The 27,500-nt window shown below is 45.2% G+C and overlaps 1 protein-coding gene across 2 annotated transcripts in view; it reads left to right on the top strand.

The window, feature by feature from the left end:
* The first annotated feature begins 12,852 nt into the window (after nucleotides 1–12,852).
* Nucleotides 12,853–27,500, top strand: part of LOC143302141 (solute carrier family 25 member 36-A-like) — a 21,957-nt gene continuing 7,309 nt past the window's right edge. For both annotated transcript variants that reach the window (XM_076616698.1, XM_076616697.1), the window contains exons 1-3: nucleotides 12,853–12,949; nucleotides 21,838–22,086; nucleotides 22,389–22,466. In XM_076616698.1, the coding sequence (XP_076472813.1) occupies nucleotides 12,906–12,949; nucleotides 21,838–22,086; nucleotides 22,389–22,466 (371 nt within the window). In that variant the 5' untranslated portion in view covers nucleotides 12,853–12,905. The remainder of the gene's footprint in view (nucleotides 12,950–21,837; nucleotides 22,087–22,388; nucleotides 22,467–27,500) is intronic.

The raw sequence follows: 27,500 nt of genomic DNA, 5'->3' as shown, positions 1-27,500 counted from the left end.
CAGACAAAACCTTGCGTCACGCCAATCTTCAGACAAAACCTTGCCTCACTCCAGTCTTCAGACAAAACCTTCAGACAAAACCTTGCGTCACGCCAATCTTCAGACAAAACTTTGCGTCACACCTATCTTCAGACAAAGCCTTGCGTCACGCCAATCTTCAGACAAAACCTTGCGTCACGCCAATCTTCAGACAAAACCTTGCCTCACTCCAGTCTTCAGACAAAACCTTGCGTCACACCACTCTTCAGACAAAACCTTGCATCACACCAGCCTTCAGACAAAACCTTGCATCACTCCAATCTGTGGCAAGGTGTCACGCTCTTTCATCGTCACTTTGTTCAACAATGTTTTTCTCCGTCCGATCATAAACCTCAGCACGACCTGAGCATTAATGTTTTGCGCACGCACTTGCTGGAGGGATATTTTGGGTGGGTGAGGCCTGTAGTGACCCAGCCCTGTGACCCGTAACCAAACCCCTTTCTAGTATCGTTCGTTGACGTCTGCAGGGGTGTTGGTGTTGGAGTCGTTCTTCCCAAGGTTAAAAATAACGTTTTCGTAATGTGAACTGCGTCCAACCGTGTGTTTCTGTTCCTGTCATGACAGATGGGGAAAAGTCATATGTGAGTTGTAACTGAATAAACAGTGACGGTGACGGCGCCTGGTGGGTAAAGGGTGGAGATTTTTACGATCTCCCAGGTCAACATGTGTGCAGACCTGCCAGTGCCTGAATCCCCTTCGTGTGCATACGCACGCAGATCAAATACGCACGTTAAAGATCCTGTAATCCCTGTCAGCGTTCGGTGGGTTGTGGAAACAAGAATATACCCAGCATGCACACCCCCAAAAACAGAGTATGGCTGCCTACATGGCGGGGTAAATGAACAAAACGGTCACACACATAAAATGTTAAATGTTACATATTTGTCTGAGCGTGTATGTGTGCGCGCCTGAAATCAATGGCAGCCGTCAATCGGCTCTACCCAGGTAGGCAGCCTGTTGTGCAAAGCACCCCGTGTTTGTAAAGTGCTTAGAGCTTGGTCTCCGACCGAGGATAGGCGCAAGAATAAGTATCTATATCAATCAATAGTCTGTTATTGTCTCCCCAGCTCCGTGGCTAATCCCGTGTGTGTGTGTGTGTGTGTGTGTGTGTGTGTGTGTGTTGTGTTGTGGTGTGTGTGTGTGTGTGTGTGTGTGTGTGTGTGTGTGTGTGTTCTTTTGTTTAACGTCTATTCTCTATAGACGAAAAGCAGTGTTGAATAACAGCACGCCAAAGTTTTGTTCATAACCAAACGCCCACGGCAAAATGCAAATGACCAAGTGCAGTGGAACGCATGGCAGTTATCCAGGTGACCACAGATCGGAGAGTGGGCAGTCCAGTGGGTCTGCGGTCCGCTTTTCTGACCCGACACCCAGCCTCGTGGCCTTGACACTGGCTGACCACAGGTGGACCTTACCCCTCTTATGTCATATTGTGGACTGGACCTCCATCACTTCTTGACCTTCCTCTTCCACTGTCTTCTTCCTCTTCTTCTTGACCCTCCTCTTCCACTGTCTTCTTCCTCTTCTTCTTGACCCTCCTCTTCCACTGTCTTCTTCCTCTTCTTGACCTTCCTCTTCCACTTTCTTCTTCCTTTCTTCTTGACCCTCCTCTTCCACTGTCTTCTTCCTCTTCTTCTTGACCTTCCTCTTCCACTGTCTTCTTCCTCTTCTTCTTGACCTTCCTCTTCCACTGTCTTCTTCCTCTTCTTCCTGACCTTCCTCTTCCACTGTCTTCTTCCTCTTCTTCTTGACCCTCCTCTTCCACTGTCTTCTTCCTCTTCTTCTTGACCTTCCTCTTCCACTGTCTTCTTCCTCTTCTTCTTGACCTTCCTCTTCCACTGTCTTCTTCCTCTTCTTCTTGACCCTCCTCTTCCACTGTCTTCTTCCTCTTCTTCTTGACCCTCCTCTTCCACTGTCTTCTTCCTCTTCTTCCTGACCTTCCTCTTCCACTGTCTTCTTCCTCTTCTTCTTGACCTTCCTCTTCCACTGTCTTCTTCCTTTTCTTGACCTTCCTCTTCCACTGTCTTCTTCCTCTTCTTGACCCTCCTCTTCCACTGTCTTCTTGAGGTTGAGGGCATCAGTTTCCAGGAAGCGATGTCTATGTCACAGGCTTTGAGGTTTGTCTTCAAGGTGTTCTTGAAGCGCTTGCAGGGTCTTCCAAGTTCGCGGTGGCCTTCCTTCAGCTGGCCATACAAAAGCATCTTCGGGATCCTGCTGTCTGTCATGCGGACAACGTGTCCTGTCCAGCGCTGCTGGCACTGGATCAGCAGGCTTTCGATGCTGGGCAGGCTGCTCCTCTCCAGGACCTGGAGGTTGGAGACCCTGTCTTGCCGCTTTATGGCGAGGATCTTTCGTAGGCAACTCTGGTGAAACTGCTCAAGTTGTTGAATGTGACGGCGATACGTCGTCCATGTTTCACAGCAGTACAACAAGGTGGTCAGCACAACAGCTCTGTAGGTTTTGATTTTGGTGCTGAGCCTGATGCCTTTGTTGTTCCACAGCCTGTTGTTCAGTCTGCCAAAGGTGGAGCTGGCCTTGGCGATGCGCAGCGTCACTTCTGCATCAAGGGCTCCGTTGCTGCATAGGGTGCTGCCCAGGTAGCAAAACGTGTCGACTGACTTGATCTCTGTGTCACTGACCTTGATTGCAGGTGGGGTGGGGGGGGGGGTAGGGAGGGGGGAAGGGGGGGGGCAGATAGACAGACAGTCTACTCATAATCATGTACAAAGAAACTGAACTACAAAACACTGGCGTTCGTGTGTTACGCAATGGCTAACACGTTGGGTCTCGCCCTCTACCACCCCCCACCCTTCCTTCCTCGCCCCCCACTCTCTCTCTCACCCCTTTGAAATAACACAGGTGAGTCAAGCCCCAAAACCGGCACCTGTAGCCACCGCACGGCATGGTCACGCCGCGCTCACGAACCAGTCAAGCGTGATGGTCAGTGAACAGGTCGGCGCCAAGTGCACTTTGAGCCCCGAACTTGTATATATATATATATATGTGTGTGTGTGTGTGTGTGTGTGTGTGTGTGTGTGTGTGATATACATAGAGATCTATACAGACATACATACATGCACACACTCACTCACAAACACACTCACATGCATACACACATACATACACACACATCCATCCATTCATGCATGCATGCATACATAAATACACACACACACACACACACACACACACACAAACACACAAACAAACACACAAACACACACACACTCACCCGCTCTCTCTCTCCCACACACACCCCCCCCCCCCAAGATAAACATACAAGACCCAGACATATCGCAAAACGTAATATCAGAGGTATTGTGGAAGGTGAGCGGGGAGGGTTGGGGACAGTCAATGTGAAGGCCACATTGGCGGAATGAATGAAGACAGCGACAAACTGCACATCAGAACGACGACCCTTCCCTGTTTCCGAGCCACTGATAGTCGGACTTACTCGTTGAATAGAAGGAGGACAATGAAGATTGCGTGTGTTCCCGATGACAGCGATGAGATGTGGGGCGGTGTGTAGGGCGTGTGTGTGGGTGAGGATGGGGATGTGTGTTTTGGGGGAGGGGGGACGGGGGGGATATATGACACACATGTCTCTGGTTTCGCTCTCCACTGCTTCAGCCAGTCACAGCAGGTTTGTTCCGCCTCAGAGCTGTTCTGTGTGTGTGTGTGTGTGTGTGTGTGTGTGTGCGTGAGCGCGCGCGCACGCGCGTGTGTGTGTGTGTGTGTGTGTGTGTCTTTTCTTTAGTTTAACAACTTTTTACTGTTTAATATTTTTTAAAAACAACAACATAATAATAAAGCAAGTGTGCATATGTGTGTATGTGCGCACGGGAGTGGGAGATGGGGAGTGGGGTATTTGGGAAGAGGTGGAGGGGGGTGACTTGAGTGACAGAGTGGTGGAGAAGGAAGAGCTACGAAGGACTGGACTGACAGACAGTGACTTAAAACTGAGATTATTCACAACAGTGAATTAAGCATCCCAAAAGCAGTACAAAGCATGTTCATTATGACCGAAATGTCAGTGATCAATGAAAGGTAGATGCCAGCTAGACTTTGATTTTAAACATTCAGAATTTTTTCGAAGTCATAAATAATTATTCAAAACATCTCCTATAGACAAATATGTTTTTCGTGCAAACTAGTCAGCTAGTTTTTGACTGAAAACCAGTTCAGTGTCTTCAGTATTCTTGGATACTGGTATGTGAGAGACATTTACTTTTTTTCTCCCCCGCATAGATACTGTATATTCGTGCAAAATTAACTTCGGAGGGCATTCAAACAAAATCAATCAATAAAACTTCCATGAATTGGTCTTGACGGACCGGGGGACAGATAAAATTATTCAAGAAAGCCTTGGGGTTGCTTGCTGTAACTGGCCTTATACAGTGACGGCAATTTAGGAAGTGTGTGTGTGTGTGTGTGTGTGCGTGCGTGCGTGCGTGGCAGAAGCCTTTCGGCCGAACGACGGTAAAAAACGGAAATGACTGATGATGGCCGGCCAGCTCGCAGTCGCCTTTCCACTTTGGCAGCCTGTTGTGCAACTGGCTCCGTGCTTGTAAAGCGTTTAGTTGTTGGTCTCTGACCTAGGAAAGACACTATATAGGTATCCATATCAATCAATCAGTCAATCTTTATCACTGTGCCGCGGCCATGTCCTTGCAGGAGACGACCGGATACAGTATGCAGTGGTTGTCCCCCCTGGCCCTGTCTTGACTGTTCCACAACTATCTCCTCACTTTTGGTGAAGAATCCTGTCACACCGCAGATCTCGAGAACTTTTTTTTACCCAGTGTTTTCTCGTTGGAGAGTTGACCGAGGTCATATGCAAATGATCAAACACGTCCAGTCATCTGATCTTTTTCGTGATTTGTCAATGGGCGGCTTGCTGAGCAACTTCCGGTCTGAGCAGGTGGAAGAGTTTAGCCAGTGGGGACCTGATTTAGTCAACATGTCAGTGATTGTTTTCGACGGGATTGTAAACTGGCGAGGTAGTGTTTGTGTTTTTGAAGTGTTTTCACTTCTGTTACCGCGCAGGTCACTGTTTTGTAAACCGGAAGTACGTCCCGAGTGTTCCTGTGGTGTGGCGCATTCAGCTGCTGGTTGTTCAGCTGTTCAGTTTGGTTTGAAATGCAAACTGCATCGGTCGTGGATCATAAACAACGTGTGTGTGTGTGTGTGTGTGTGTGTGTGTGTGCGCGCGCGCGCGCGCGCGCGTGCGTGTGTATATGTAGGAGAGATGTAGCGGAGAGATGGCCTAGAGGTAATGCGTCCGACTAGAAAGCGAGAGAATCTGAGCGTGCTGGTTCGAATCACGGCTCAGCTGCGGATATTTTCTCCCCCTCCACTAGCCCTTGAGTGGTGGTCTGGACGCTAGTCATTCGGATGAGACGATAAACAGAGGTCCCGTGTGCAGCATGCACTTAGCGCACGTAAAAGAACCCATAGCAACAAAAGGGTTGTTCCTGGCAAAATTCTGTTGAAAAATCCACTTCAATAGGAAAAACAAATCAACCCGCAAGCAGGAAAAAATACAAAAAAATGGGTGGCGCTGTAGTGTAGCGACGCAATCTCCCTGGGGAGAGCAGCCCAAATTTCACACAGAGAAATCTGTTGTGATAAAAAGAAATACAAATACAAATACAAATGTGTGTGTGTGCCGGTGTGTGTGCGTGTCTGTATGTGTGTGTGTGTGTGTGTGTGTGTGTGCGTGCGTGTACGTACGTGTATGTAGGTGTGCGTGTGTGTATATGTGAATGTGCGTACGTCTACTGGCATATTCAATCTTCCTGCACGAGACATGGACCATCACTGCCAAGAGGACGGATTTTAAAAGAAGAATTCAAGTCATGGAAATCTGTGAGGTGTTCCCGCATGATAGACCCACTAAACATCCGATACAATGAGCAAGTGCCCCAAACCATCCAGCAGCACCTTGGACCTCATGAAGATCTGCTGACATCAGTAAAGAAAAGAAAGCTATGCTGGCATGACCACGTAACAAGATCCAGTGGCCTTGCTCAAACAACCCTCCAAGGAACTGTTGAAGGAGGGAGAAGGAGGGGGAGACAGGAAAGAAGAATGGACTGACCACATTGCAGAATGGACAGGGAAACTGCAGAGACCCAGACACACACACCACTGGCACTAACAGACCTGGAGGAATCTGGGGAACAGTGTCGGTGGAACCCCATTGACTCTTCACAGACGAAAGAAGAAGGAGGAGGAGGAGGAGAAGAAGAAGAAGGAGAAGAAGAAGAAGAAGATTCTCGTTCACTCTCCATTCTCCCTTTGCCTGTCGCCAGATCTTCAGTCTCGTTTTCTCTCCTGTCAGTTCTCCTTTCCATATCGCAGTTCTACGTGAGTGTGTTGGGTTATGCTGCTCGGTAGTCAGGAATCCGTCTGCAAAGCAGTGTGCAGTGGAGTAACGTGTAAGGGTTTGACCGAATGCAGTAATCACTACGTACGCGGCCTTCTTGAGAAAACAAACAGAAAGTGTGTGCCGAGGTGCGCACATTTAAACATACACCGATTCAAGCATAGCCTACTTATACATCAGCCCCCTCCACGCAGACACACACACACACAGATCAACCGATGGAGGCCCCTAACTGACCCCAGCGGCTGTCTACCCAACCTACCTGTGCCCCCGGCACTGATTATGGCCTACCTGACCACACACATGTATACAATAAAGTTCACTGCTACCTACCCTCTTCTTCTTCACCTTACTCCCCCCCCCCCCCCCCCCCCCCGAGTCCCGCCACCTTCCTTCCAGTCTGACCTATTTTCCTCAGCCGTCCACCAATGAGAGACCTGAGTTCAGAGTATAGAGTTGGTGACTTCGACTTCGACCTACTTAGATCACCGGTCTGTCAAAAGTCAGTCAGGTTAGTAACTGGGCATTTTGTCGTCATCCTGTCGTGTCTAGAAGGGCCTGGTTTCGAATCCCGCTTAGCTCTCCATTTCTCCCAAGTTTGACTGGGGAATGGAAACTGAGCATCTGGTCAAGCAATAAACCAAGCCCCCTGTTTGCGGCTGCACGCACATAGCGCACTGAAAAAGAACCCATGGCAACGAGAGTCCTCTGGCAAAATTCTGCAGACGAAACCCATTCGGGTGGGTCCTACACAAATCATACATGCTTGTACTCAAGGCCTGACTAAGCACGTTGGGTTACACGTACTGCTGGTCAGGCATCTGCCTAGTCAACCAAGGCGTACAGACCTCTGCTCTTCGCCACACGCATACATACATAACACACGTCGTATGGTTTCAGTCACATTGAGGACTCTCTAAGTTATTTATAGCTCGCCGGGTTTTGGTGGTGAGGGCTAGAATATAGAAGGCTGCCTCAGCGGCGATTGCGAAGGTTAGTGCTTTTGCCACCCCCACCCCCCTCCTCCCCGGCAGGTACTTGGGTCAAGGGTAAAGGTCAAGGTCACTCAGTCGCCGGCCCCGACACGGCAGCAGCTGTTGGATAACTACCGGCTACGTGTGTATGGGCACTGATCCAAAACATTGGCCGGTCAGTGGGTGGGGAGGAAGGTTTTTAATCCTCAGGCCTGCTATTCTGTCCACGGAAAAATCCGCCCTGAATTGAATTAAAGAAGGAACAACAGTAGCAACAACAACAACAACAACAACAAAACAGAAACAACATTACTGGTATTGGTCTACTAGGTCATCGACGCGTGTCTTACCTCTGATCTGTCCGCTGGCTGGTGGAAAAGGGACAACTGTATCTGTTTGATTTGTGCAAGGTTTGTGTTCCTTTGCGGTGTTGTCTATCCCCAGTCGGCAACAAGAACAAAGCAAGCACTCTTACGGCTACGTGTTCACGTCACTCTTCGGGTTACAGTTTCTAATGACGTGTTGAAAGTACGTCCTGGGTTTGGGAAATTAAAAAAACAACAACAAAAAAAAAAACCCAAAAACAAATATATATATATATATCCCCCCCCCCCCGGAAGGGGGCGGGGGGCGCAGAGGGGCCACCGCCGGAAACCTTTTTGCTTCACCACCGAGCTAGCCGTTCAAGTTAACACAATGCTGCTGAAAAGTCATTTCATGGGCTCCGATTATTTTCCAGTCAGTTCTAGAACAGCGTTAAATATATATAGTTGATATATCATATATTGAACCCCTTGAATTGCACTGTAATGTTTTGTAATGTATTGGTTTATTGTTTTTAATGTATTGCAACAGCCACACGATTTCCCCGGGTCTCTAAGTAGAGCGCGTCGTCACAGTCCAGCGATAGATATCCACTGATGGCATTGTGTGTGTGTATGTGTGTCAGTTTCGTTTTCGGCCTGTCTGTTAGTTTATTTCCCTGGTTTTCAAACCGTGTGCGTGCTTTTTAACATCGAGTGTGCTATTTTGCTGCCAGTGGAGACAACTCAGGGTCGTGTTGCCGACGCGGTTTCTTATTCATATATAAATAATGCACCGCATGCTGGATGGACTTGGATCATCGTCTCAGATCAGCCGCCGCAGGATGAAAGAAAGAAAGAAAGAAAAAAAAATCAGGCGTAATAATCATGCTAAAGAACATACGCGCGCGCGCACACACTACACACACGCTCTGACACTGAGTGTTTATGAGAAGTAAATTTTATGAAGCGTGTGTATTATGCATGAGGATGTGGATTTGTGCCGCTCAGTGGAGGTTTTGCATTTGATGGTTGGTTTATGTGTGCTGGGCGGGGGGATCATGCTATCTCACCGTTATCCCCCACCCCCACCCCCCAAAGACTGAAGAAAAGAAACACATTTACACATGAGATGTATTTCAGCGTGTCTCAGCAACACGTCACGATAATTGCGTCAAGTTAAGTGAAGAATCAATGTCGCTACACAGTCTGTTCATTACAGTGAAAAACACAGCTCCTAACCAAGATGCAGGCCAGCCAGTCAAATTACAGTTTTCAGCCCGATCGACGCAGCGCAGTGGACCATTTCAGTTTCAGGGCTGACGGTAAGCGTCCCGGGGTTCTTGAACTGAACCAGTCAGAGAGAAACTATTTGAAAATGATGTCCCCGAAAAGCCGGGTGCAGCAAAAGAGAAAACTGTTAACATACTCAGTGAAGTGCGGCCGGGTCCTTTGTTAAAGCACTCAAGTGCATGCCTGAGTAGCCGACGTGATTTCAGACATTGCGACCACGACAAAATTATGAGCTGTCGCTTCAATGTCAGCAGGCGCCCAGTTAAAAACCTGTCCCTTAACTGTCTGGCGGGCTGGAATGCACAAGCCCTTTGATCTGGCAACCATAAACACGGGGTATGGTTAAAAGAGTGTCTCAGTCTGTCAGCCGATCAAGGGACAGGGTGGATTTTTAACTGAAAAAATGGTTTGAAAGCAAATGCTCGGTACGCCACAACATGCACGTAGCATACACCACTGGCGACCTGTGGAACAGCCACTCCCCAAAATGGAGTGATCCTGACCTGACAGTCTAGATCTGAGGGTCTTGGGTTCAGCTGACTCGCCGCCTGGGAATCCCAGTCAGACATCGACGGCGCATGGTGGTTTACGCATGGAGATTTTTCACACGGGCACCTCTCAGATAAACAAATAATTATGTAGACCTGCTCAGTAGTGCCTGCGGGTATGCGCATGCGAAAGAGCAGATTAACACGCATGTCACTGTTAAAAACCACGCAACCTGCATGTCGACGTTTGACATGGATGTACAAAAGTGCTCTCCCCTACATCAGTATCCATGGTTGTGCAAAAAAATTGGAACAGGGACTATGGCTGTCAACGGATGGTGAAAGGCTCCCCCGCCCTCACCTTTCTCCCCCCCCCCCTTCCCCCCCTCATGTAGGCCCACCCGTCCAGTTGATTTAAATTCAGTTGCAACCAAGAACACTCCTGTCTGCAGTGCAAGCGCATCCGAATGGCCTTCACCTTGACTAGTGAGGCGATCCATCCTGGTCACTCATTTTTTCATTTTATTTTCTCAGTTCCAGCTTAAAATTTCACCCCGCACTCACCACCAACATGAATTAAAAGGATTTCATCAACATATACTGATGTCGGTCGTCAAGTTGAAAAAAGAAGGAGACAAACTGTCTGTGCGCGTGCATGACGTCACTTAATTACTGGCTGTGGGTCTCAGTCAGCAATGCAGTGCCCGTATCATGATGACTTTCACTCATCCTTTATTCACAGGTGGTGAAGTCAGTGCACCATGCTTCAGTGACTCGCACGGCAACACATCAGCAACATCCTGATCAAGTTGCACATAAAACGTTAATTATAGCTGGCCTCAGTGCTGTGTTACCGCGTGGACTGGTTTCATCTGGGTCAGTCCTGGCATGGGTGGCTGTAACTTGAGGGAGACCCAAACAGTATCAAAACAGTCGTCAAGTTTAATCAGTTACAACCGATTACGTCACAGCTAGCTAGCTAGTATTCTGCGATGTTAAGCCTAGTTAAAATCATTAAGACACGAAAACAGAACTATAGTGTAACTTGAACACAATTAACGATGAAAATTCATATTGTAATCCTCAAGACGAGATCTGCAGCTAGTTACGGGTATTGATATATATATATATATATATATATATATATATATATATATATATATATATATATATATATAATATATATATATATATTAATTTACAAGTTATTAATATATATATTTTTTTAAATTTATTTATTATAGATTATTGGCCCCTGTAAACACTCGGTCTACTGGCAGATACTGGACAGTATTTCATAGTCAGTCAGCCAGTCGTGGCCATTAAGTCAATGCCTGTTCAGGTCAGATCTCAGTTTTCAGGACCCCGTTTCCACTGAGTAGTGCGTGCCACGCGGGTCACTTTGATGTTCTGGCCCCAAGAGCAGTCATGTCAGTGTCAGCCAGTGTGTCGCAGATCGTATCAGTCACAAAGCTGCCCCTGCACGAAGCTGGGGTGGAGGGGGGGTGGAGGGGAGGTGGGGGAGAGAGAGAGAGAGACGGCATTGGCAAGAGATCAGTCAAAGGGCAGTTCCCGTGTCAGTGTTCTATCACCAGATAATATGCACTCAGAGGAGTGACGAGTATCATCAGTGGCAGCGCGCATATGCAGGCACGAACACACAGGTAACTAATACACGTGTACGCCGCCGCGGCTCACGCGCGCGCACGCACACACACACACACACACATTGCCACACAGGCTGCACACACACACACACACACTGCCACACAGGCTGCACACACACACACACACACATACTGCACACACACACACACACACACACACACACACACATCTTACACATAATTATACACACACGCGTGCGTGTGCCCACTAACGTGATCATGCGCACACCAAACTGCGGTTAACACTGTGTAAGCGACGAAAATGAAACAATATACAACAATGCAACAACAACAGTACAAGCTCGAAACAATATACAATAACTGATGCAACAAACTCGACCATCTGGCGAATGCGCACACCTGAACTGAACGCGCTCAACTAATGAACGCGTACGCACGCAACACAGCACACACACACACACACACACACACACACACGTTGTTATGATCCACTCAGTCACGCACACACACATACACGCGCGCGCGCATGCGCACAACACACACACACTCTGGCAGTGCACGCACACACGTTCACACACACGCACGCACACACACACACACACACACACACACCACACACACACACACACACAAACATTCACACACTGGTCACACACACGCACACACACACACACTCACACACACACACACACATACACACACACACACACACTGACACACACACTCGCGACAGCCGGACAGAATGACACACACACATACATGCACACACACACACCGGGACACACACACACAAACACACACACACACACACACACACATGACGCACGCACATACATACGCGCGCGCGCGCGCGCACACACACACACACACACACACACACCACACACACACACACACCACACACACACACACACATAAAACCAAAATACAACAACACCCGAGCCGTCATATGATTAAAGCTGGAGGCAATAGATATAACAACTGGCGCCTGTGTTAATAATTCATGATCAGACTCACGAAACACGCCGGCTCACACACTGACACACACATCAGCCGTACACACTGATACACACACTGACACACGCACTGGCAATCACTGTCACAGTCACTGACACACACACACACTGCACTGACATACACACAAGCACTCACATATATGCACACGCGCGCGCACACTCACAGACACACACACACACACACACACAGGCGCTGCAAAAAAGCTCAACTTGAGATAAGAAATGTCCTGTTTTTTTGTAAGAATGCCACTACTCAAAAGGTTGGCTTTCATAACTAGTCTCTCTCTCTCTTTCTGTCTCTGGTGTGATGTAGTCGTTAACGTGAAATCTACTGACCTGCCCTGGCTGAGGTATATATAATTATTGTATCTCCGACGGTTGACCTTCAAGAAAGGAATGCCAGGCAGACCCAAAAACATGATGAAACCCCGTCCACACACGATCATGTTATGTCTATGCATTTGTCGTGGCTGAAAATGGTCGTCATGTGACTTGTTGAAAAACATATTGTCGTTATCATTGAGAAATTCCAGATAAATACCGCCAAACCGCACCAACCGATACGACTTCCATCCAAAACGACCGAAGGAGTGGGACAGTGCATGGAAACATTTTGTCCACGTGTTCTGTGCATGGTCAAACGGGGGCGCGGTATGTTGACCAATCGGTCTCAAGGTCATTGACACGCTCTATTCTGATTGGTTTAGATAGTGTGTGTGTGACCCGGGCATAAACCTGTACCTCAGTTTGTTTTCAGTCAGCGAGTGAGAAGCATACATGGAAGCGAACAGAGGGAATGTAATTCATATCATCGCTGGGGGGTAAGTAATGCATGGTCACTTTTGTAAGACCCTGTTGTAAATCCCACGCCGTACGAAATTTATTCAACTAATCCTGGTAAAATATTATGGAATTGTAACTTGTGCATTTTCTGTGCATAGTAACAACGTCGAACATGCATGTCACATGATCAAGTTCGTCGGCCTCTCCGTGCAAGCCAGACAAAAAATCAAGCCAGACATTGTTTACATGCGAGATGGAAACATGGAAGATGATTATTTTGTTTTGTGTCGTTTATCCCGTTTGGCATTAATTTAATTACGGTTAAACAGCAGACGCAGACAGCTTTAGACTGTCATTGCTGTAAGCAAAACAGTGATGTCTGGTATTATTATGAGCCTGTTTTGGTATGCGTCAAACCATAACAAGCAAAAATAAACCATGTGTATTTTTAAACACGAATCGTTAAGGTTATTGTGAATTTTGCAGTTCACCTGTATGTTTACTTGAAATATGTGTGCCTTGAAATGCGCTCAAGTTAGATACAAAGGATGAACACAAAGGGAAAGAATTAAATGATTACTCAATGTGACAACGAGTTTTCGTCATCAAATACATATGAATAAATCCTTTTTGTGGATTAGTCATATTGTAAGATGGTAAAATGTCACACCTTAAGTAATATATATATATATATATATATTATTACTACATAGTACGAAATAGTTTTGAGTGATGACAAATGTGTTTGCAAAATTTGGCGTTTTTAGACCAATTAGACCGGATGAAATTGAATCAAAACAAACATTTTTTTTAGAAAAGAAAGATTTTCTTTGTTATCAAAATAATTCATGCACTTTCTAGCTAATGTTGGTGTACACAAACGAGTTTATGTCTGTTGGTAGGTGATAACATGTGTTGAAACAGCATTTCTCCACTTATTACATGCGATCGAACATGTATCATAATGCAGTTACTTGCTTGGATATATTCAAGAGCATGTTCGAGTTTTCATGCGCTTACACACAGTAACATGTGTACACTCACCTGTCCAACCATACACACATAAATGCACTTATACATATTAAATACACGTACATTTTTTCATTCAGAAAAACACAAACATGCAGACTAAGACACATGCACACACACACATGTATACATATATACATACACATGTAGGCACACGATACATGTGTATACACAACTGTTAAATTTAAAATCAGCCGTATCATTGTTAAGATGATACAGTATATATGTATCATTGTATGTGTGTGAGACATACATTACACAATAAATTTGTACTTTTCTTTCCATATAATAATATTAAGATCAGTATTAATCTTAGAATACAACTGACTTATTGAATTAGTTGTGTAAGACATGGAATGTGAAACTCGGCATGTCTGAGGTTGTATTGGACTCTTGGGAGCCCACAAGGACATGATCGTTACATAAGTTATCTCCTGAACCTGTGTCATTGAAGCAGATGTTTTGATGTTGAAACCAGGTAACACAGCTGTCAGTCCTTCACTGCTTGTGACCTCTTGAACTTCCATGGAGTTGGGTCAGTCACCTCTGCACATTGGAGAGGAATCCTTGTTATTCATTTATTTATTTGTTTATTTATTTCTTCTTCTTCTTTTTTTTTCTTTTTTTTTTTTAGACTCCTGAGAGAATCCTGAACTGTTTTGAAAGCATAGATTTAATATGTCCACTTCTGACTGATCTTAAAAGAAGAAAAAAGAAAAAAGCTCTGATCATCATTGAGCCAAAGTGTTCTATCCTGTACAATTCCTCTGTAAGAATGAGATATATACCATGTCACTTTTCCAGTAATAGACTGATGCTGAAAAGGATTTTGCTGTGATATGCATGTCACTTAAATTCAGATGTTGCGATCCCATGTTGAGTTTGGGGATTTATTAGCCACCTCAGTATTATTTGTAAAAATAGATGACATAATTTTAGAATACAAAATGTAGCACATTACCAACAGCTTTCAGTTTCAGAATGGTGTCCGAGCAGGCGGACTGTTGTAGGCTAGACCACATTTGTTGTTTGAAAAAACAACAGAAAAGAATAAAAAGTGCAGCTGACAACGTTTTTGCATGGACAAGAGAACTTCTTAGTGTTGCTTTAGGTTGACATACTTCATAGGCTCATGGACTGATTAGTGGGAAGGGGGTGGGGGTGTGAGGGGTGGGGGTGTTGCCATCCTGTTCCCTGCTGGAGATTTTTCAGAGTACCTGTGAACATGGAAGATGGGATGACCAGTTTCTGTGAACATGGAAGATGAGATGACCAGTTTCTGTCAACACCTGCAGTGACTTTTGTTTGCAATCTTCACACTCGTGATCTCATCACCATTCCTGTCATCTCCATTCCTGAGATCTGCATACTTGTGAGCTCCTGTCATCTGCATACTTGTGAGCTCCTGTCATCTGCATACTTGTGAGCTCTGTTCCTGTGATCTCCATACTTGTCAACTGCATTCCTGTGATCTGCATACTTATCATCCCTGTGATCTCCATACTTACCAGCTCCATTCCTGTGATCTCCATACTTACCAGCTCCATCCCTGTGATCTGCATACTTGTCAGCTCCATCCCTGTGATCTGCATACTTGTCAGCTCCATCCCTGTGATCTCCATACTTGTCAGCTCCATCCCTGTGATCTCCATACTTGTCAGCTCCATCCCTGTGATCTGCATACTTGTCAGCTCCATCCCTGTGATCTGCATACTTGTCAGCTCCATCCCTGTGATCTGCATACTTGTCAGCTCCATCCCTGTGATCTGCATACTTGTCAGCTCCATCCCTGTGATCTCCATACTTGTCAGCTCCATCCCTGTGATCTCCATACTTGTCAGCTCCATCCCTGTGATCTCCATACTTGTCAGCTCCATTCCTGTGATCTCCATACTTGTCAGCTCCATTCCTGTGATCTCCATACTTATCAGCTCATGTGATGAGATCTCCATACCTGAAATCTCCATTCCTGAGATCCACATTCCTGTGATCTCCATAGCTGGGATTTCCATTCCTGAGATCTCCATATTTGTGAGCCCAAGTCTTGAGATCTCAATTCCTGCAGTCTCCATTCCTGAGATCTAGATACCTGGGATCTACATTCCTGAGATCTCCAGTCCATACCTGAGATTTCCATTCCTGTGATCTCTGATCCTGTGATCTCCATTCCTGAACCCCCCATGCTGCTGTGAATTAGTCTTCCTGCCACATACTGCTGTTGCCTAAATGTCAGTGGATTACCTGTTGACATTCTGTTTCATGTGGCATGCTGGTGGCAGGATGATGTACATTGAGCAGAAAGAGGGCCGCAGCTGTGTGTGTCACAAAGGACTGTTTGCTCCTGATCCTGTTGGGCCGTAGGATCAAGCACAACATACTGAATGAAAAAGTGCTTTAATTTTTTGTTATTATCTGGACTGTCCTGATAATGATACAGTATGATGAAAAAGTAGGTTCTTCTTTCTTATTGGCTGTCAACACTGTTTTCCAGGCCATGGAAAAACTCCTGATTGTGAAATTGGGACACTGGGTGGTGATTACTGAAGGAATGTGGACAGACCTGACTGTGTGTGTGTGGTGTTGCTTCACATCATTCAAGTGGCCACTTCAGGGATTGTGGTGGTGGTCCCTTCTGTCAGCCACTGTTGTGACAGCTCTCTCTGTCTACCCCTGGAAATGAGGACACCAGATAGCAACACACACACTCACAGTCACACACACACACACACACACACACACACACACCACATACACAGATATGTCCTGCAGAAACACACACACACACACACACACACACACCACACACACACACACACACACACACACACACACACACACACACACAAACCACATACACAGATATGTCCTGCAGAAACACACACACACACACACACACACACACACACACACACACACACACACACACACACACACACACACACACCACTGATCTCAGTGATGTGGACTATGTAAACAATTCAAAAGGTTCTGTGTGGACAACAGCCTATCAGCATAGATTGTTTGAATGTTTACTGCCTTCAAGTCCAACGTTCATCATCGCTGGAGGCCTTGACCTTGACCTTTCGGAGGATCACCATTGATCACATGTTGAAGCCATGTGTTACAAATACAATTGTCGGTGTCATGAGTAATGGCCGTATGTTTTCCCACCTGGTTCGGGGCATTGCTACTTTGAAGTTGTGTTTTATTGTTTTGATTATTCTTGTCATTTCTTTTTTTCTGTTTTTTTTTCTTTCTTTTTTTTAATTGTTAATTAGCCAGTTGCTAAGTTGTAGTGTTGATGGACGGGCGCAATAGCCGAGTGGTTAAAGCGTTGGACTTAATTCTGAAGGTCCCGGGTTCGAATCACAGTGACGGTGCCTGATGGGAAAAAAGGTGAAGGTTTTTACGATCTTCCAGGTCAACATATGTTCAGACCTGCTAGTGCCTGAATCCCCTTCGTGTGTATACGCAAGCAAAAGATCAAATACGCACGTTAAAGATCCTGTAATCCATGTCAGCGTTCGGTGGGTTATGGAAACAAGAACATACCCAGCATGCACACCCCGGAAAGTGGAGTATGGCTGTCTACATGGCGGGTTAAAAACGGTCATACACGTAAAAGCCCACTGGCATATATAGGAGTGAATGTGGGATTTGCAGCCCATGAATGCAGAAGAAGAAGAAGAAAAAGTAGTGCTGATGTATATTATTTGATTGTTAGTTTTGACACTTTTTTTTCTTCGCCTTTTCCCTTTTTTGACTCACTTGTGTGAACAAAGTGAGTCTATGTTTTAACTCAGTGTTCAGTTGTGTGTGTGTGTGTGTGTGTGTGTGTGTGTGTGTGTGTGTGTGTGCCCGTGGTAAACTTTAACATTGACATTTTCTCTGCAAATACTTTGTCAGTTGACACCAAATTAGGCATAAAAATATGAAAAATTCAGTTCTTTCCAGTCATCTTGTTTAAAACAATATTGCACCTCTGGGATGGGCACAAAAAAAAAAAAAAAAAAAAAAAAAAAAAAAAAAATGAAGCCTAATTATATGCAAACTGCATTTACTGTTATATTTATATTTTTTGTATTCTCTAAACTTGGCACTTTGATCTGATGTTCTGACCCAACAACAAGAGCAGTCATTATTATCATTTTTTGTTCAAACAGGAACTTGTTTTGCTAAGCATGGAAGTTTTATTTATTTTGCAAACATTTTGGTGCAGATAGTAAAAAAAGGGAAATTACTCCGTAATTAATGCTAGGAGACTTAATTTGCTTTAAATTGATCTTTCTCATCTTAAGCATTTCATTTTGAAATTATACTCAGTACATAAAAAGCTTGGATTTTTTTAAAAAGTGTATCACAAGTGAGCCTAGAAGGCCTTACCTCTCTTGTTGTGTGTTGCTTTGTTTTATTGCCCCTTCCCTTTTAAGTGTTTTTGGTTTTTTTATTGTTCAATTATAGTTTTTTTATACTGCCCCCACGCCTCACCCCCCTGTCTAAGAAGCCAACTATAAGGAGTGTATGATGTATGAAGGGGTGGTCCTGTCTCTGACAAGAACAAGCACTTTCATCAGTACAATAGCTAGCAGCAGGATGAATTACTACAGGATTATAAATGCACAACGGGCAAAGTTTGACGACTGCTGGGTGCTGCATGCATGATGCATTTGTCTCCAGCAGATAGTAGAAAGATGGGGCAGTAGAAGAAAAAAACCCAAATGACAAAAAAACAAACAAGAACAACATCAGCTCTTAGAGGTTTATTGATCTGTGGATAAAATTTTTAAAAATTCCATCCGCTGAAGAATGAACTCAGGGCATTAGAACTGGATAAAAAGATTTATTTTTCAAAAGCTGTCTCTTTTATAGTCCAGGATCATGACCGAAATCATCAGCCACAAACTGCAGCTTTTTGGAACAAAATCAGTCGACGGCCTTGAAGGATTGTTGGTGTTGACATCTTTGCTGCACGGTGTAACATTTCCAAGGAACACACTGCACAGTGCTCAACCCCCAGGGTATGCTGCTGTCACACAGCCAAGAACTTGAAGAAGCATCTGTGATTCATGTCAGCTGTTTACATCCAGACTACTGGGTTGGGGGTAGGCGGGGAGGAGGTGGGGGGGAAGGGAGCAGGGGGGGAGAGTTGGGGCTTGAGCATGACCCAGTTTTTTCCTTGCCACACAGGTTACCTGGGAGTTTTCCCCCTTTTTTTTTTTTGGCTGTCGACATAAACAACTTGACAAGTGACTTTGCTCTGTGCTGCTGGCAGGAAACAAAAGTTCAGTAACCTTTCCTCTCAAGACAAAGGCAGCCAGCTATAATTAGTTATCTGTTGCTGTGCGTGAGCTTCGCCTGCACCTGGCAGTGGTGGTCACTGTGAGGGGGAGACAAACCTGTAACTCTGGCTGTCTGGGTGGTGTCAGCTGCAGTGTGCGTGCTCGGGGTTATCTTGATATGTTGGCACTGTTCAGTGCCTGCCCTCTGAAGGGCTTCCATATGACTGCAGCACACAACAGGGCCAGACTACTGCTTAGTCCAAATCACCAGATGACTGATAAGTCCAATCCCTAGATGACTGCCTAGTCCCAAATCACCAGATGACTGATAAGTCCAATCCCTAGATGACTGCCTAGTCCAAATCACCAGATGACTGATAAGTCCAATCCCTAGATGACTGCCTAGTCCAAATCACCAGATGACTGAGAAGTCCAATCCCTAGATGACTGCCTAGTCCAAATCACCAGAGGACTGAGAAGTCCAATTGCTAGATGACTGCTTAGTCCAAATCACCAGATGACTGAGAAGTCCAATCCGTAGATGACTGCCTAGTCCAAATCACCAGATGACTGATAAGTCCAATCCCTAGATGACTGGCTAGTCCAAATCACCAGATGACTGAGAAGTCCAATCCCTAGATGACTGCCTAGTCCAAATCACCAGAGGACTGAGAAGTCCAATCCCTAGATGACTGCCTAGTCCAAATCACCAGATGACTGAGAAGTCCAATCCCTAGATGACTGCCTAGTCCAAATCACCAGATGACTGATAAGTCCAATCCCTAGATGACTGCCTAGTCCAAATCACCAGATGACTAAGTCCAGTCGCTAGATGACTGCCTAGTCCAAATCACCGGATGACTGATAAGTCCAACCACTAGATGACTGCCTAGTCTAAATCACCAGATGACTGATAAGTCCAATCACTAGACGCTAGACGGCTGATAAGTAGAATCTGGGCTCTGAGGAGGATTAAAAAAAAAAAAAAAAAAAATCTTATACAAGACCAATATAGATCTATCAACTTTTTATTTCAGACTGTAAGCACTCTAAATAGCGTTGTTTTAATCAAGCTATTTTGTGTACATCATGTAATTTTTTGATATATAATCTAGCTTTGGAAAAAAGTTTGAAATATTCAACTTTCTCTGAATTTGCTTTCAACTTCACAAGCATATATGAAAATTATGAAATGCATAATTATAAATATTAAATAAGACCAAGGCATCCATTGTTTTTTTTTCTAAATTTATTAAAAAAAAATTTTTAATATATGAACAGTAAGTTTGAATAACTACTTGAGAATAGGAATGTGGCAGAATGGTTAAGAATAAGATGCGTATCTGCCAAGACAGTGTTTGTGAGAGTCTGGGGGAAAAACTCGATCTTTCCCATTCTCTGAGTTTTGTCTGGAAAATCAACTGAGGTCCTGTTTGCAGTGCTCATGCATTTAGCGCAGTGAAAAAGAACCCATGGCAACATAGCTGTTGTCCTCTGGCAAAATTGTAATGAAGAACACTGATAGGTTCACAAATTGTGGGTTATGCTGCTATCACTGATAGTATCACTATCAGGCATCTCATACTAGTCATAGCAGATGTGATGTGTACATTGTCCAAACCCAGTGATGCCTCCTTGAGAAGTCAAAGTGACTGTTGTTGCTTCCTTGAGAAGTCAAAGTGACTTGTTGCTTCCTTGAGAAGTCAAACAAAATGTTGTTGCTTCCTTGAGAAGTCAAACAAAGTGACTGTTGTTGCTTCCTTGAGAAGTCAAAGTGACTGTTGTTGCTTCCTTGAGAAGTCAAAGTGACTGTTGTTGCTTCCTTGAGAAGTGAAGCAAAGTGACTGTTGTTGCTTCCTTGAGAAGTCAAACAAAGTGACTGTTGTTGCTTCCTTGAGAAGTCAAAGTGACTGTTGTTGCTTCCTTGAGAAGTCAAAGTGACTGTTGTTGCAGATGTGATGTAGCAAACATTGTTCAAACGACGCCCCCCAGAGATTTGAAACAAAGTGACTTGTTGCAGATGTGATGTAGCGTACATTGTCCAAATGCAATGACCCCCCTTTGAGAAGTGAAGCAAAGTGACTGTTGTTGCAGATTTGATGTAGTGTACATTGACCAAACAACGTCCCATTGAAAATTGGACCAAAGTGAAACGGGCGCAATAGCCAAATGGTTAAAGCATTGGACTTTTAATCTCAGGGTTTGAATCTCGGAAACGGCGTCTGGTGGGTAAAGGGTGGAGAGTTTTCCGATCTCCCACAACAACATATGTGCAGACCTGCTGGTGCCTGAACCCCCTTCGTGGGTATACACAAGCAGAAGATCAAATACGCATGTTAAAGATCCTGTAATCCATATCAGTGTTCGGTGGGTTATGGAAACAAGAACATACCCAGCATGCACCCCCCTGAAAATGGAGTATGGCTGCCAACATGGCAGGGTAAAAACGGTCATATACCTTAAAGCCCACTCATGTACATGTATACGAGTTGCAGCCCACGAAGGGAGGAGAAGAAGAAGAAGAAGCAAAGTGATTGTTGTTGCAGACGTGATATCGTGGACATTGTCCAAACAACACCTCCCTGAGAACTGAACCCAAGCGCCTGTTGTTGTTTCAGTGCTGGGGGCACGGCGGGCGCGGTGCTGACCTGTCCACTGGAAGTGGTGAAGACCCGCCTCCAGTCGTCGGGCGGCACGGCTCTGAACCACCTGTACATCAACCGGGCCAAGCTGCACCTGCCCTTCCAGCCCCCTGTGGCCCAGTTCCACCTGTGCACGTCGTGCAACACCAACATTCCTGTGGAGAGGCCCCTCCCTGTCCTGCACCATGCCCCTAGCCGTACTGCTGGGGTCCTCTTCTGTCTCAGGTCAGGGGTGTGTGTGGGAGTGTGTGTGTGTGTGTGTGTGTGTTTGTGTTTGTGTTTGTGTGTATTGTTGTCTGTGTGTGGGTGTGTGTATCGCTGTCTGTGTGTGCGTGTGTGTTGTTGTTGTGTGTGTGTGTGTGTGTGTGTGTGTTGTTGTTGTGTGTGTGTGTATTGTTTGTGTGTGTTGTGTTAGATCTATGTGGTGTCTGGGTTGTTGTTGTGTGTATTGAGACATGTAATATGCCTTTCTAAGTATATATGATGTATATTATATGTTGACATGTGTACTGTGTACCTGTGCGCAGACACATTCTTCAGACAGAAGGGCCGCGTGGTCTGTTCAAAGGGATCGGACCCAATCTTGTGGGTGTGGCACCGTCCAGGTGAGTTTCCCATCATCCATGTGTGTGTGTGTGTGTGTGTGTGTGTGTGTGTGTGTGTGTGTGTGTGAGAGAGAGAGAGAGTGTGTGTGTGTGTGTCTTTGTTACTGTATGTATATATGTGTGTATACATATTCTCTATGTGTGTGTGTATGTGTGTGTTTCTTTCACTTTGCTTTTGTTGTTTGCTTATTATTCTGGTATAACATGCATACACATAACTCATGATACAGACACATGTTAAATTGCCAAATCACACAGGCACTTACAACAGAATCCTTACTCTCACACACACACACACACACACACACACACACACACACACACACATTCTGACCCTGCCTGCAAACACACATACATGCACATATATGTGGGTATACACATATGCATGCACACACATTTACACACGTGTGCACACAAACATGCTCACAGGTGTGCACAAACATATACATGTTTGCTTTTCTGTGTGGGCACACATGCATGCATGTATGTGCACTCACATGTACATGTATGTATGTGCACACACACATTGTCTGATATTACCTGTATTGAAAAGAAAGAAACTCTCACACATTGATATCAACTACTGTTACAGAATTTATACATCACATGTATACACGCACATTCAGAACCGTCTCTACTTGCTCTCTCTCACACACACCCAAATAAATCTTTTAATATATGGCCTCTTACACAATCAGACCCATACTTTATATACGTGCAAACAGGCAGGCACACAGAGGCACATACAAATAGACCCCCCTTCCACTCCCCCTCCACCCCACTCACCCCACACACACATACTCACATTCACACACGCACTCTCTCTGTGTCTGTCTCTGTCTCTATCTCTCTCTCTCTCTCACACACACACACACACACACTCACACACACACATACACACACTCACACTCTCTCTCTCACACACACACACTCACACATACACATACGCCACTCACAACAGACTCTCTCTCTCTCTCTCACACACACTCTCTCTCTCTCTCTCACACACACTCTCTCTCTCTCTGTCTCTCACACACACACACACACACCACTCACAGCACACACACACACACACACACACACACACACACACACACACACACACACACACACACACACCACTCACAACACACACACACACACACACACACACCACTCACAACACACACACACACACACACACACACACACATAACCCCCCCCCCACACACACACACACACACACACACATAACCCCCCACACACACACACACACACACACACACCACTCGCAACACACTCACACACATAACCACACACACACATAACCACACACACACACATAACCACACACACACACACACCACACACACACACGCACACACACACACACACACACACACCACTCACAACACACACCACTCACTACACACACACACACACACACACCACTCACACACACATAACCACACACACACACACACACGCACACACACACACACACACGCACACGCACACACCACACACACACACACACACACACACACACACACACACACACACACCTGACAATGACAGAAGAGCAGACACCTAACTGTGGACAGGGGGAAAGTAGGTCAGAAGACAGAAGACCAGATGGGAAAGAAATCCACCCACCACTGCTCTGTGCAAAATGACAAAGATAGGATGATGTAGGGTACAGAGTTGTGCTTTGTTTTAAGGGGATGTTCACTATATCCGTTGTTGTTTTAAGGATATGTAGCGTACATAGTTGTGCTTTGTTTTAAGGGGATGTTCACTATATCCGTTGTTTTAAGGATATGTAGGTTACATGTATAGTTGTGGTTTGTTTTAAGGGCATGTTCCCTATATATTCGTTGATGTTTTAAGGATGTGTAGGGCACATTGTTGTTTTAGGGATATTTAGGGTACATAGTTGTTGTCAAGATATGTTGGGTACATAGTTGTTTTAACTAATTTAGGGATGTGTATCGCACATAGTTGTTTGTTTTAAGGATAAGTATGGTGTATAGTTGTTTGTTTTGATCAAGGATATATACGGTACATAGAACTTTGGAGTTTGTTTCGTTTCTTACTTTTTTCCCCCTGTTTTCTCAAGTCTTAGTGTTTGAAGTCTATCCTGAGCTTGTCGTGTAATGTGAATGTCATGATAGCGTTATCAACCAACCTGACAGAACCTACCCCCACCCACCACCCCCTTCCCCCAACCCACCTGGAGTTATGCTATGCATTTACCCATGTTTTTTTTTTTAGCCCCCTGTCCCCTGATCAGAGAGGTTGTTAACAGCCAGTGTATTATATCGTAGGTGTGGAGAAAAGAGAACAAACTTTTTTTTATCTACTTCTTCTTCCTCTTCTCTACGTTTTGGTTTCTCCTTTGTGACGTTACATAATGTCTGGTTTGTGTCCATGTTATAAATGTTTGCTTGTAACATATTTTGGTACATACTTTGGAAGCTGTTTGTGAGTGAGTAAGTAATAGGAAAATGGAGAACAACAAAAAAGAAGGAAAAAAAGAGGAATACATTTATACATTTAATGCAGAATTAAAAAAAGAGGGCTTAAAATCACAGAAAATATTTTAAAACAGGAATGGTGGAGGGAATTTGATGAATCTCTCTCTCTCTCTCTCTCTCTCTCTCTCTCTCTCTCTCTCTCTCTCTCTCACACACACACACACACACACACACACACACACATTCGTTCTCTCTCACTCTCCTACACCCCCCCCCCCACACACACACACACTTTCTCTCTCCCTCTCTCTCTCACACACACACACAAATTCTTTCTCTCTCTCCCTCACACACACACACACACACACACACACACACACACACTATCTCTCTCTCTCTCACATTCTTTCTCTCTCACTCTCCTTCACAGTCACACACACACACACACACTCTCTTTGTGTGTGTCTCTCTCACATTCTTTCTCTCTCACTCCCCCCCCACCCCCCACACACACACCCCTCTCTCAATCTCTGTCAAGATGAGAAGACAGGAGAAAAAAACCTATTACCAACAGCCTATCCAAAGTCCACATTATTTTTAGCCATTGGAGAATAAAGACCAGCACACTGTTGGAAGACGAGCTCGCTCACGTTTTTATCTTCTCCACAAAATTAGAAACTTGATTAGACCTGTATTATACATGTACATATATAGGATATTTTTTTTTAGTAAATGAGGAGCATATATATATATTTTTTTTCTTCACCAAATTTAATCAAAAAAGATAATTAAACCAGTTTGTGTGTGTGTGTGTGAGAGAGAGAGAGAGAGAGTGTGTGTGTGTGTGTGCTTGTATTTTTCCTCTGTGTGTGTGTGTGTGTTTGTGTGTGTGTGTGTGTGTGCGCATGTGTGTGTGTGTGTATGTGTGCGCATGTTGGTGGGTCTGTGAGTGTGTGAAAACAGTATGAGAATGTCGTTGGGTGGCTAGATGTGTGGGCAGGTGTGTGTGTATGTGTGTGTGAGAGAGAGAGAGAGGGAGGGAGAGAGAGGGGGAGAGTGTGTATATATGTGTGCATGATAGAGAGAGGGGAAGAGAGGGGGGGGGGGGGAGGCCCTGTGTGGTAAGCTGTAAGCAACAGAGAAAGAGTTGTAGACAAACGACAAATGTTTCATTGAGCCAGGTCTTCTGTTTGCCAGAGGGGTTAGGGGCTCACAATGGGCCAGTGGTATATATATTTTTTGTATATATATAGTGATTTATTTACATACTTATTATTTATACATTTATATTGAGAGAGACATACAAGACAGAGAGACACAGACAGACAGAAAGATGAAGGGTGTCTACCTGTTCCTTTGTAGTTCTTGTCTTTCACAGTAAATTGCCTCAACACCTGTGCACATGCACACTGGTGTGAAAGCGTTATGACTTGTCACGGTGCAATGCTGTGGAGTGATGGCTCAGAGGCAACGCGTCCACCTAGGAAGCGAGAGAATCTGAGCGTGCTGGTTCGAATCACGGCTCAGCCGCTGATATTTTCTCCCCCTCCACTAGACCTTGAGTGGTGGTCTGGATGCTAGTCATCCGGGTGAGACGATAAACCAAGGTCCTGTGTGCAGCATGCATTTAGCGCTTGTAAAAGAACCCACGGCAATTAAAGGGTTGTTCCTGCCAAAATTCTGTCGAAAAATCCACTTCGATAGGAAAAACAAATAAAATTGCTTGCAGGAAAAAACACAAAAAAGTGGTGGCGCTGTAGTGTAGCGACGCGTTCTCCCTGGGGAGAGCAGCCCGAATTTCACACAGAGAAATATGTTGTGATAAAAAGAAATACAAATACAAATGTAAATAGATATTTATTATTATTGCATTTCCATGTGTTTTGCACACGTGGTGTAACTACACATTGTATTACAGATGTTAATTAAGGCGGGGTGGATGAGGTCAGGTGATGGGGTGACGACACAGGGTGGGTGAGAAGGCATCAATATGAAACTTTATGTAAACTGACTGCATGGATCACAGATTGAGGCTGAACAGGGAAGAGGAGAGGGGGAGGCATGCATGCACGCACGCGTGTGCGTGCACGCGCACGCACACACACGCACATGCACACACACACACACACGCGCGTGCGCACACGCACACGCACACAAACATGCTCGCACACACACACAAACACACACACGCGCGCGCGCATGCGCACACACACGCTTGCATGCACACACATGCACACACACTCGCGCTCATGCACACGCTTTCACACACACACACACACACACACACACACACACAGTTTTTCTATCCACTGGCTGAGTGCTGTAGAAAGCAAGGTTGATAACTGATCTGTTTTTCTCTGTTTGTTACTGTTGATCCAGCCACCTCTTTTCCCCCTACTCCTCTTTCTGACACATCACTCCCCCTTCCTCCTCCTGTCTGTCCATCTGTGTGTGTGTGTGTGTGTGTGTGCACGCACATGCTAGCGCCATGTTGGTTGTTTACCAGAGTGTAGGCCCCAGCTGCCCCTTGAGGTGAAAGGAAGGTGGTGGTGGGGGGAGGGCGGGGGTAGGGGTTGAC

Source organism: Babylonia areolata, chromosome 28, assembly GCF_041734735.1.
Source record: "Babylonia areolata isolate BAREFJ2019XMU chromosome 28, ASM4173473v1, whole genome shotgun sequence".
NCBI lineage: Eukaryota > Metazoa > Mollusca > Gastropoda > Neogastropoda > Buccinidae > Babylonia > Babylonia areolata.
The sequence above is the reverse complement of the archived record's forward strand: the minus strand, read 5'-3'. Positions and strand labels throughout refer to the sequence as shown.